Raw genomic sequence first — 13,558 nt, 5'->3', positions numbered from 1 at the left:
CCAACAATTCGGTGTCGAACCTAATATATTTTATCTAATTCAGGCTAAAAAAATTCAATTAAATACCTACCATAAATCACGTATTTTTAGATCATTTACTGTAGGGTGAAATGACCAGTGATTGGACAGTACTAGTCATTGGACAGAGCACAAAAACACTGTTATGGATTAATGTTGCTTTAAAAACTGCCTGTTTCTTAAATTATAGAACGCCTGATTTTAAATCGGCATTTATATCAATTAAAAATTGCTGTCAATCACACAATCCGTAAAAGCGCCATCTAACGGCATTTTCCGGAACCCCGTACTCACCTAGTTTCAGAGCCGACGACTGTCCAACCCCGCCGTCGTCGAAGGGCGCGAACTTCAGCCGTCACGAGCCGGTCCCGTCGACGGTGGCGGTTGGCGCTTGCCGCCGGTGTCGCAGTGGCGCCATCTTCCGACTCAGCAATCGGCAACATGTTTCAGCGATTCGACAGTTCTCGTGTAGATGTCACCACTATTTTTTTGAGTTCTTGGCGCTACATTTTCGGTCACTCAACTTTTGGTTCTCACTTTTTGGTGTCTAAAATATTTGGTGACTTGAGTAAAGTAGCAATTGAAGAAGTTAATTTTTGATTTACTAATTCCAAATACTATTTTAGCGGTCGTAAATAACTACTAATACCGACGTCCTATTACTTTGTTACCTTATTAATATCAAAGTCCTTAAACTGAGCTCTACATACTTTATAGCCTACTCTTGTAAAACAAATAAGCCATTATATTATATTTTGTTGATGTATATTTTGTATTGTACAGATTATAATAATAAATTATGCTAGATGTAGGAGGATTTCCCTGAAAATTGAAATCGACTACATCTAAAGTTCGCTGTCATAATAACAACGTTACACTATGAGCTAGGCCGTGAAATATAGCGCTCTCGTTTTATCTGTATATCAAAAATATAACGCTTTTGACCTGATTTCAAGAAAATAGTACTTTATTTATATTACATGAATAACAAAGAGCGTATAACAGTGGTTAAACAAAGAAAAGTATTTTGTTTAGACGTACTTCAAAGGAAAGGCTTATCGATCTGAGATGTATCATCTTTTGTTTGTTCCAGAAACGAGCCAACCAGTTATTAATTTAGCATTATGGATACTATCGATGTGAGAACAAACGTTATCTATCTCTACTAAAGTCTAATTAACGTTAACAGAGACCATTGTATTTATGTATTAAAATTTAAACCTGAAGTAAATCCCTTTAGTTTATTCATGATACATAAAAATATAGTAAGAGACAACTTAATTTAAATTTTATAAAGAACTAGTTGCCCCGGCACATGTTGTTTTGCCATAAAATGATTTTCCCTGTTTTCCTGCTTTCTCTTGAAGTTTTTTCTGGTTTTTTTTTCTATAAACCTTACAGAGCCGGAGACCTTTCCAACGAATGCAAAACGGTGGAAATCGGTTCGTGCGTTCTGGAGTTATAGCGTCGGGAAGGAAACCGTGACTTATTTTTATATATTAGATTTGACAGAAGATTAAGGGTAAACCGTGAAGCCAAACGAACGTGATTTTATGAGTCGTGAGTCGCAGAATTTCGGTCGCGTGAATATCTTTTCACACAACTTATGACTCACAAAATTACGCTCGTGTGAATCAAACAGGACTTTTGTATGAAATTGAATGCAGTAGAATTTCTGCCAGCCGAAATTCTGCGACTCAAAACTCACAAATTGCGCTCGTTTGGCTTCACCCTAATTAAAAAACAAAGTAATTAAATAAAATTCAAGTTGTCATTCAATATCTCTAGCTACGATCGTAAGTGTTGTATAAGTTATTAGTAAATTTTGTAAACAAGAAATAAGTAAAATAAGTTATTATTCATATTCTTTTATGTTAATATTTTGGAACTATTTACATACTAGATGACCTGTGAACGCGACGCTTGACACATAAATTTTCTACCGTATAATTCCCTGAATTTCCACGAATATTTCAAGACTAAAATTAGTAAAACGGGTTTAGCCGTTCTTGAGTTTTAGCGAGACCAATTAATTTACAATTCATGTTTTGATAAATAGATAGTAATAGAGTGAAAAGTGTAGTATTTATACCTAGTAGATCTAAATACTCTAATAATCAAGATCTTCGTCTGTACGCTCGGTTACGTCGATTTACGCCGCTCTACATCACACTTTGTAGTAATTCACAGACGCCGGGGGTGTACAATAATTACACAGCTCGGAAGACGCCGCAGGAAGGACGTCTCACGAAGCTTCCTCGCATTTTGGTGAAAATAGACCAAAATAGAGCATGTAGAGCTGGGCTCTCTTGAAAACAAATGGAATTGTACTTTAGAATTTGTTTTAGTAAGACTGATATGAAAAATAAGCGCATTAGGAATGTGTAGATATAAAATAGCATATTTGACGCCGTCTACAATCCTATATTTGTAATAACTACACAGCAGAATATCATACGACACGTAAATGCATTTATAATTTAAATAATAAATTTGTATGGTTTTGACAGATTTCAATTGCATGATACGTCATACCTGCAATCTGTCAATTCAATACGAATTTAGAAATGCATCTATCTACTGACTGAATTGACTCTAACGGCCGTTCACAATATTTGATCTATCTCTGGTTTTGCCTTACTAGAGATAGGAATAGCACACATTAGACATTAGAGACATATATTTTATCTCAATTCCATGTTAGCTGCGATCGGTTGTATGTCAAACCAGAGATAGATTGAATATTGGGAACGGCCGTTAATGTTTGATATGGCGACTCCACAAGTACCTAAGTTTAAGAAAAATCAATTTGGTCTTCTGGACAGTTTAATTTATACTAGAGATCGTCCAATGTTTTGCCATCGATCGCCAAATTCGATCTTAAATTGAATTATCTTCTTCTTTTGGCTCCCCGTTTAAAGTATTGACTATTTCAGATATAATAAAAAAAAAACAACAGTCCATTTTTAATTTGACAACAGACTACAACCATAAACAAAAGAGTATAATTCGTATGTATAGGCTTGTCATTCAAAAAGATGGTAGTGTGCATATTGTAGTTGTAATGTTTTATTTGTTAAAAAATGTATGATCAAACCATAATTTCAAAATAATATTAGTTCGATGCACTCCTTCACCATATTATAAACTATAACTGTGCAATATTTCAATCACCTACGTTTCCGCATTTTTCGTCGGGTCCAAAGTTTTTCGCTCACTTTTTATTATATAGATATTATATACATACTTATTATGATTTATGATACTGCATTTTCTCATGATCTAGAAATATTCGATGTGCGCATTCGATAATATTGGTATTCTGCGACTTACAACACTTGACCACACGCATAAAGCTTGCTTCGTGACGTGTTTGCAGCCTATGTAGCGTCACATAATACATTATTATGTATTATTTGACGCTACATAGGGTGCAAACACGTCACGAAGCAAGCTTTATGCGTTTTGCTACTAGTTAATATTTTAACTAGTACAGTAGCGTCTATTACTATGTATTTCAAATAACGATATTGACAAGCAAATTGTTAGATATTATTTTGTTTACGTAGGTTTACGGATTCCATATGTAGCCAAAATAATGTCGGATTCTTTTATTTTAGTAACTAACACTACTTTATTAGTCCTCTCGCGTACTTTAAACTAAAGTTAAATGACTGACTTATGGAGTTTTGACTTTTGACCAGTCAGAATGCGTTGAAAGATTATAATAATATACGATGGACAATTGCGTCTCTTGTAGTTCATAGTTATGACTGTAAGATGTACTGCAGGGGTTTCCACTATTCCATTAGTAAGCCTACAGTAACTTAGCCGAGAGTGTAAACAAACCTCTTTATTAAAGAAACACAAAATACTTTTTAAATTCGCAGTTTCACAAAAGAATTCAGTTTGAACATTCCTTTAATTCAAACATTTATCTAAATCTTAATTTAAAAAGTAGGCTATTTACATTTCCAGAAAGCTTTGAAACTTACTCCTTTATATTGGTACTTACTATTGTTTCAGCATCTAATATTTGGACATTGAAATTGACGTGAAAGCATCAATTTTATTTAGATGTCCTATCCTTAGGATGAATTTTATCCAAGAGATAAACATTGTATAAGTACGTTTTATTCTTACTGCAACGGAGAAACTATAGGTAATTTCTATTCGTTGATTCAGCAAAGAAAGATAATCTGATTTTAAAACTCAGGCCTTTGCATCCGTTGTGGATGGTTTGTACAATATTTTACGAACGAAGCAACCAGACTTCAAACAAATACTGTAGCGTCCGGGACATGATTTTATAAGGTTCGATTTTTAAACTATGAACATCAAGATATTGACGTCTAAATTGATATAAGTATCTCATATCTCACGGAGCACTATTATTTTCAGTTATTTATTTATGGTAACTCAGTTCGTTTTAAACGTAATGTTTGTTTTATTCTACTATGAGAACAAAATTTGAAAAAGATATTTAAGGGAAATAATCATTTTTACGTGCCACATAGATCCAAGAATGATGACCTCTTTAATAAAGTAGCTCTCAAATCAGTCATTGACATCCATCCAGAAACCAACCGCGACAGCTGCCGAGTTGGACGGCATTCACATCTAATATCGTTGTAACCTTTTTATTTATTAATTGTAGCCATTATCACAAATACAACTCAAGGTCCAAATGGAAATTAGTTTCCGAACGAAACCGAGCGAGTGACGTCATTGTAGTCCGGGATCCAGATCGATATTTTGAGACCTCGTTTCGGAATCTAGACTCGGGTCTATGCTAATATAGAACCTACATAATATTTATACTTCTCCACACATATATTTTACAAATCGCATCTTTAAAGTAATACCGTTACTAAACGAAATTTTTCAGAAATTGAGGTATCAATGCCATCTATCTAAAATAATCGTAAGCTACAAGATAATTAATATCAAAAGATTTGGATTAAAATATAATATTCAAAAGTAATATAAACCTACTTAATAATATACGATTCCAATTTCAACACCTACATTTTACAAGTATCAAGATATTGGAATAAAATGAAGGATTAGAAAGTTACATTTTCGTAGTGCACAATATATGTAGTTAATTTTACTTTGTATATTTAAAGCTAAAATTTTCATGATAGAAGAAGCCAAGGCAAAGGCTGATGATATCTTAACGTCATGAAAAAAAAACAAATGTAAATTTCTGTTACTTTTGTTTTCTTTTTTAACGAATAAAAACGTTATTTTTTCTGAAATGAACAAATAATATAAAACAAGGTTTTTTACAAGAAGCAGCACGTGCTTGCTATTGATAATAATAAGACTGTATGTGGAAGGGTCGCATATTATAATACAAACTTGTCGTCCCTTTTGTGCGCATCAAAAATATAAATAAGTCCCTACACGCCATTACACACGATCAAATTATTATTTTTTTATAAAAAGTGTAAGAGCTGATTTGTATCATTGGGAAAGTGTATTTTGAATGTGAGGCGTATGTAATATACAAATTCTAGCGTTTATCACGACGTGTATATTATTATGATTAGGGCACAAACATTTTGAAAATTAAAAAATATAAACGGAATACGGATGGATACATAGGCTTACACGTCAGACTAAAATCATTCTTATTTTATGTTAATCATGAACCTAAAGTTTGACAGAAGATTTTAGATTTCTCTTTTCATTTGTTGAGGAGAGAAAGCATGTGTAGAGTCCTTTACAGCCTGGGGAAATAGGGTAAAAACAGCCTTATAATTCCAACATCGTTTGACCGCGGTAACAAAAAAGTTCAATTACATTTCGGAAAGGAACAAGAAAATTTAAGTAAAACATCAGACTAAAAGGACGGAATCGAATAGATTCTTATCATTTGTTAAACCAGGAAAAAAAATTAAAACCACGAGACGACAGAACTTTAGATTTTGTTTCAATTAACAATTACAGGTACAAAACAATTGATAAAGTTTTCATTTTTATCCTTTATCATAAGGAACAAGAAAATTTAAGTAAAACATCAAAATTTTCAGACTAAAAGGACGGAATCGAATAGATTCTTATCGTTTGTTAAACCAGGAAAAAAAACAGATAGAACTTTAGATTTTATTTCAATTAACAATTACAGGTACAAAACAATTAATAAAGTTTTCATTTTTATCCCTGAATAAAATTATAACGAATTTAACTCTCTGTATTATGAGCATCTAATAAATATTATTATATTTAACGACTAAATCAGACGAGCAATGTTTAGGTGAACGTAATTTTAATTGCAATCATAAAATTTCGAATTCATGATATTATCAAGAACATAAATCTTTATGTGTAAGTAATTTGAACAATAAAGGTGAGTTTCCGATTGTCGCGGCAAGCGACCGCGACTTTAAAATCCTAGGCCACGGGTTTCATTTTGCTCTACGCCTCTACAAAGCAGCAGCGCTCGCTAAATCAATGTTAGTAGGACAATGTAGTAGAATAAATTATAAGCAAAAAACTTTTTGAAAACTAGCTTTTATTTAAATACTTTAGAAAGAATAAAATAGTTAAAAGTTCATAAAGTGGGTAGGGATTTACTATCATATCTTATATCTTTAAACGAGCAATTCTTGTATATATATATCAACGATTTTCACGAAATTTAGTATATAGGGGGTTTCGGGGGCGATAAATCGATCTAGCTAGGAATCATTTTTAGAAAATGTAATTTTATTCGTGTTTTATCGAATACCGAGCTGATAAACTACAATGAAACCGTCAAATAACTAGTTATTATAATTTGTTCACAGGCAGATGCCGGACCTACGTTATCGGGTAGGGCTATATCAACCCCGGCGGAATCCTATATATCTCGATTCTCGACTAACATTGACTTGAGATAACCCGACCAACTAACATAGGTCTGCGGTCTGCCTATAAATCAATTTCTCTGTTTATACGTAGCTCATCGGGGTGAGCGAAGCGAGCCCTAGTATATCCCAGAACTTTAGCATTTTGTGGTACACTTCACGGAAAAACTATCACGCCTATCGATTTGCGCTTTTACATACTATTTTTTATTTATAATATAATGTAGATGTGTTCTCATCATGTCAGTCAAGTAAAGCAGCAGAGCGAGACCTCACAAAGCTCTGCTTTTAGCTAATCGGTCACTAAGGTAAGGTAATGGAGATACAATTTACATTGCTTGTGCAGTACAGTGTAACAGTTTGTTATATAGATTTAACGAATAATAATCTTATGATATCTAACAAGAGGAACTTTATACTTAGTGCAATGTAGAGTAGAAGTAGAAAAAATTACATACTTAGTACATAAAATAGAGTACTATTATAGTACTCTATTTCATGTACTATATTCATTTTTCTACTATATATTTATAATTTTTCTACTATATACTTATCTTCTTACTACCCTACTAATCTTATGTTTTTTAATTTATATCATACGGAAGAGAAAGCATCAAAAAAAGAAAAACAAAAACGACGGAGCTTAAAATGATCTATTTTCATTCGTTTATTTCCGTTTATGATAAACACACAAGATATTTCTTCCTAACCTATTTTTCATCAAGCCAAACACTTTCTTTGTGATGGTTTCTTACTACGCAAGTCATGTTTTTAACATGAACCGTTTAACTTCTAAATGTTAACTGTAAAAGTAAATACGAACGCGTAGTAGTAACGAAGTTTTACTTATATAAGTGAGGTATATAGTGAAAGGTTACAAACACTCATATTTACGAGTACCAAAAACATGAAGTGTCTATGTCAATAAAGATATTTTTTGTGAACTACAAATAATATTATTATTCTACTGCCTCTCTGTTATCTATATGTTAATAATACCTTTACTTTCAAACACTACAGATTTCACTGAAAATATGTCGACTGAAAATGGCGCCACTTTTGTTCATTGCTACTTTACTCAACGTACATTTAAATTAACACGTCCACAAGCACTGCACAATAACACAAATTCCAAATTCGAAATTCCAGCACTCCACACGAAATGTTTTAATTTCGAACGTTATATTCGTCGGAGGATGCGCACGCGACTCTCTCGCCTCGCGCCGCGGCCGGTTCGCACGTGGAACACTGAAGGAAAAGATGACACTCCGAGTGTAAAGACTTCAGAATTCAGGACACGGCAAGTCAGATATTTGACAGTTTTTTTTTAATTGCACCATATTGTATGCCAAAGTCGTACCTCAAACAGCCCTGAAATGGCTCAAAATTGGGATATAAAATATGATCATGCTCTTCCATGCCGTGTCTATTTTGAACGTCTCTGTGACACTCGCTCAACGTCACTCATCAATTTTCTGACTCAAAGGCAACTCGTCTCAAACAAAAGTATTGAAAATACACCGTTGCGAAATTCCGAACGAAAACTCTTGTTGTCTTGTAAATGTCTGTGCAAGATAAATTGAACGGCATTTACGCAGTTTCGGCTATTAGTCATGATTCACTTGTTATTTTTCTGTTTTCAAATTGGGAAACCCAAGAAAACTAAAAAAAAAGTAAGTTTGGACTTTGCCGATACCACTGCATGTTAGAGGTAAAAAACCATTATAATTATGTCCACAATTTCCAATTGAAATTCGATTCGAATACTTTGATTTGAATTTACATCTACCATAATTTATTCAAATCCAAATCTTCGTAAGAGCAAAAAGTTAAATTGACTTAATTAACTGGAATACGAGATAGAATTTTTAATCTTCGTCGAATGCGACCTAAAAATGGAGTTTAATCCACATCTCGATGTAAGCGGATTAGTGTATCAAAATGAGAGCAGTCTCGTATCACACAATATACACAGCAAACAAGATAACCCGTGACACGAGATCAAGCCATAAAACTTCAAAACACCGAGCTAAAATTATAGTTGTTAACCATTTGGATATCATAATTTTATGTCATAGTTTTGGCTCATATAGATTACTAGCTGTTTGACCGAGCTTTGCTCGGTATCCGATGAAAATGACATTTTCTAGAAATGATTCCTAGCTAGATCGATTTATCACCCCCGAAACCCCCTATGTACTAAATATACTTCTTTACATTATTTTCAATATGGTACGCGTTGCTTGGATATACAAACATAATATAATGCGAAGATTGAAGATTATGTTTGAAGATTTTTTCCTAATTTGATATTAAGAGATAATAATATAGGTTGTAACCTTATAAAAAATATTAAAACTGTACGTTACCAACCAACCGCCGCATTTAGAGACATTAATTATTAATTTAATGAAGAGTTTGACAGATAAAGTATGGGGCCTATGTCAAAATCCTCATTTAATGACAATAATTAAGTTATTATTAATCATCTCTGAGTGCAGCAGTAAGAGTACAAATTGCTATTAGTTTATAAGGTACAGTTTTAATTTTTGCGTTTTAGCACAGAATAGATAACAGTACAAGTAGTTTTAGTGAAAAAAATACTTAAAAAAGACGAACTCGAAAAAATCCAAGACGGCCGCTCCTAGATTAATGGTGAGTCTTCGAGTATATTATAGAAGATATGAAATATGACTGGATCGGGGAGATCGGGGATCCATTAGGCCGCGCAGATGAACCGTGACGACAGAGGGACGCCACTATAATTAGTTCGAGAACTAATGCTATCAACTTATTATACTGTTTATTTGTTACTTTATATTATAATACATAAAGGAATAACAGAATACAACGTCATTGAACAGTGACTTATTATAGCACATCTTATCAATTTAGCAACTCAGCAGCTGCTGCTGTAGATATAATCCATAACTATAACACAAGTTGTGCTATTAATTATATAAAATACTAGACTTGCAACCAGCAAGTCTAGCATTTTGGATATTTACTAAGTAAAGACTTATGGACCTAGATTAGCTCCTACATATCTTTGTAAAGACTTGGTAAATAATGCAAGAAAGATGAAAAGTAAATATTATGTCTATGACATTCGATAGTCTGTTTCACTTGGCCTCACAATAAAGACTATTGAACCGGAATATTCTATGATTCTATAGGTATCCGACTATTTATATCGAATCTTATGATTATAAACTATAAAGAAATAATAATATCTAACGAGCGGTGTTTACGCGCAGGCGTCGACCAAAATAACCTGTGGCAGAGTTTCAAATATGTCGCACTGTCCTAAACTTCAGTTTTAGCAGTTTCCCTCAATAAATAACACGAGATCTCACACCTGAGTGTTCCAAATCATATTTCACCGACAATTTGCATTAGAATTCTACAGTCACAAAATTCTATTTTAGAATATTTCCTTCCCGAAGATTCTTCAAAAGGAATTTAACGTCTATTCTTATGACTACTAAAATTTCGTCAAGTATATTTTTATAGTTTCACAATAAATACTACTACTGAAATGGAATAAGTATTCCATCCAAATATATTTGCAAACTGTCACGAATAACAAGTTTTCCAATAACAAAATAACGGTGATGATATCCAGGGAATACGTCCTAGATACACGCGAAATATTTGTCTAATAATATTATCTATCATATTGTTATGAGCACCTGCTTACATTTATTGAGTATGTAATTAATTCGTTTAATGTCTTTGAGATAAGAAAGATAATCTAGACAAAAATATTACTTATCTATACTAATATTATAATTCTGCAGAGTTTGTTTGTTTGAACGCGATAATGTCAGGAACTACTGGTCCGATTTGAAAAATTATTTTACTGTTGGATAGCCCATTTATCACGCTAAGACTAATAGGAGCGAAGAAATAGAGGAAAATGTGGAAAAAAACGGGGGAAAATTGTTTGAAAGAGCTTATTTTAACGCGCTAATCTCAGGAAGTACTGGTCCGATTTGAAAAATTCTTTCAGTGTTAGATAGCCTATTTAGCGAGGAAGGCTATAAGTTACATTTTATTACGATAAGACTAATAGGAGTGAAGAAATAGAGGAAAACGTGGAAAAACCGGGGGAATTTTTTTAAAGGGCTTATCTTACGAACTATACTGAGATTTTTTTCTATTATTTGGCACAAATAATAAAATAGTCCACGTGAAGGACCATAGGCTATTTTTGAGAAATGATTTGTCTGTGAAATATCTAATTTACGCGGGCGAAGCCGCGCGGAACGTCTAGTAACATTATAATATCTTTGTTAAAAGTTAAGACCCTTTTACATCATAATTGCATGCATAATTGCATTTGATCATCATGATCCATCGTGATGAGGCCGAATTACATTAAAGTAACACCTAATTATTGCCACTTCAAGACTTCATACAGAAAGTCCTGTTCATGGTAATATTTACAATTAATTTAAAAACAAAAATCTAAGGTGTAATTAATAGGACACCAGCTATGGATTGTATAGTTTGCTACAGACTTATTTCGTAAATAATATTGTCGGGGTATCAGCTTTCTGTATAGTGATTATGTTTGTCCAGTATCCTGCCCTTGGCATTACGGAGACTGTCCAAGCGAAATAATAGAAATATCAACGTTTGTTTTCACAAGTAACAACTCTGATGTTTACTGAAAGTGTATGTATCACGTCGCGTCGGTAATGTTTATTGTAATAAAACTTGGCAACATTATTGCACTTTAAAATAAAATTGTCATCGGGTTTTGACGAGACATTGTAATGACAAAGTTGCCATCAATGAGAACAAACAAATGAAGATAAATAAGTAGTTTTTGTTTACATCGCTTTACCAAGTGGGCAAACGTATATTTTCAAAAATAAGTCTAGTATGTTGGCTTGCAACAATTATTGCAAATCGGAAGCACAATTTTTGATAGTGAATCTAAAAGTAATCTTGTAAGGGCCTGTTTCACCACTTTCTGATAAAGTGCCTCATAGGCTATTCACAACTTTTTTGACAGATTCTCCATATTTGATCTGTCAAGTTAATTGGTGGATAGCCTTATCAGGAAGTGGTGAAACAGGCCCTAAGTCTCTCAATTTTATAATTTTTATTCGGAACATTTGTTGAAATAATTTGAACGATTATTATCGTGATAGTGTTATCATTAGGTGCTTTATACGTGGGAGAGCCATGCTTCGGCGCGAATGGGCCGGCTCGACCGGATAAATAGCACGTTCTCACAGAAAACCGGCGTGAAACAGCGCTTGCGCTGTGTTTCGCCGAGTGAGTGAGTTTACCGGAGGCCCAATCCCCTAACCCCTACCCTATTCCCTTCCCTACCCTCAACTATTCCCTTCCCTTCCCTACCCTCCCCTATTACCCTATTCCCTCTTAAAAGGCCGGCAACGCACTTGCAGCTCTTTTGATGCTGCGAGTGTCCATGGGCGACGGAAGTTGCTTTCTATCAGGTGACCCGTTTACTCGTTTGCCCCCTTATATCATTAAAAAAAAAATTCTTATAATAATACCGTTTTCAGTACATATTTTTATATTCTATAGCAAACGCTATCTCTTAAAGACAAATACCATAACCGTTTCAGATATTTAACATAATTGAAAGTTCCAATTGGCTCCGTCAAGCAGTTCACATCAGTACATTACAGGAAAGCCGAAATACGAACGTGCCATTTTATTAGAGAAATCTTTAGTGAGGTCATAGATTGATGGCACATCAAATAACTTTATTTTTATTTGTGTTTCCAATGCATACTTGAAGATTTGGTGCCCCGGGATAAAGCAGATATAATGTCGGATTTATAACTTCACAGCCCGTTTAAAATCATTTCAATTTTATTAGTGCAAAAATTGAAAATTGGTAAGGCGTGTCTTTTACGCGAAAGATGGTGTATGCCATTTGTGGCACGTGCCATAATTTTGCGAACCCTCGCATATACCGTATACGGCGATATACGTCTATTAGCGCCGACCGTGTTTGACGAACGAAGCTGTAATTGGCAAATAACTGCTGTTTCCTCCATCACAGATTGGACAATTTCCCAATATTTACAACAATTCCACTTGAATATTTTAGTGTTTACATATCATTGTTTTGAGGGTGATAACAGTTTGAGATGAAGGGTAAAAAACGAGCGTAAATTCGTGAGTCGCAGAATTTCTGCCGCATAAATATCTTTTCATACAAATCATGACTCCCAAAATTACGCTCGTGTGAATCAAACAGGGCTTTTGTATGAAACTGAATGCAGCAGAATTTCTGCCAGCCGAAATTGTGCGACTCACAACTCACAAATTACGCTCGTTTGGCTTCACCCTAATAGCGATAAACACCAAAATTCGATACTAAAGATATCTCTTTACTTGCTACGATTTTTTTGTTTAACAGCGAAGCCAAAATATGATTTTTTCAGTCTATGTACGTTGTATGCACGAGTGTGTGTCCTCGTAAGTAGCAGTTAATAAATTACTTACTGACCCGATTTTAACAAATTGGGGTGCCAATATAATATTAGTTACGATGCCACGGGTGACATAGACTATAATTTCTTTTTTTTTTTCAAAATTTTGTATCTTTACGCAGTAATAAATTTCTCTCTATCCCGTTCATTCATTCAAGCTACGGTTTCGGGGTAATTCACCATAATTTAGCATGGTCGTTTGAC

The 13,558-nt window shown here is 33.8% G+C and overlaps 1 protein-coding gene across 3 annotated transcripts in view; it reads right to left on the bottom strand.

The window, feature by feature from the left end:
• The window catches only part of LOC121730977 (cAMP-specific 3',5'-cyclic phosphodiesterase), a 474,096-nt gene that overhangs the window by 267,285 nt on the left and 193,253 nt on the right, over positions 1 to 13,558 (bottom strand). The window contains exons 1-2 of one of the 3 annotated variants that reach the window (XM_042120239.1): positions 7,960 to 8,140; positions 313 to 565 (exon numbers count right to left, since the gene is read on the bottom strand). The exons of the other annotated variants lie outside the window; for them this stretch is intronic. Coding sequence (XP_041976173.1) covers positions 313 to 461 — 149 coding nt within the window. The 5' untranslated portion in view covers positions 462 to 565; positions 7,960 to 8,140. Of the gene's footprint in view, positions 1 to 312; positions 566 to 7,959; positions 8,141 to 13,558 lie in introns of those variants that run through there. 3 annotated transcript variants of the gene reach the window in all.

Source organism: Aricia agestis, chromosome 10, assembly GCF_905147365.1.
Source record: "Aricia agestis chromosome 10, ilAriAges1.1, whole genome shotgun sequence".
NCBI classification, from domain to species: Eukaryota; Metazoa; Arthropoda; class Insecta; order Lepidoptera; family Lycaenidae; genus Aricia; species Aricia agestis.
Note: the sequence above shows the minus strand (reverse complement) of the source record. Positions and strands in the feature narration are given on the sequence as shown.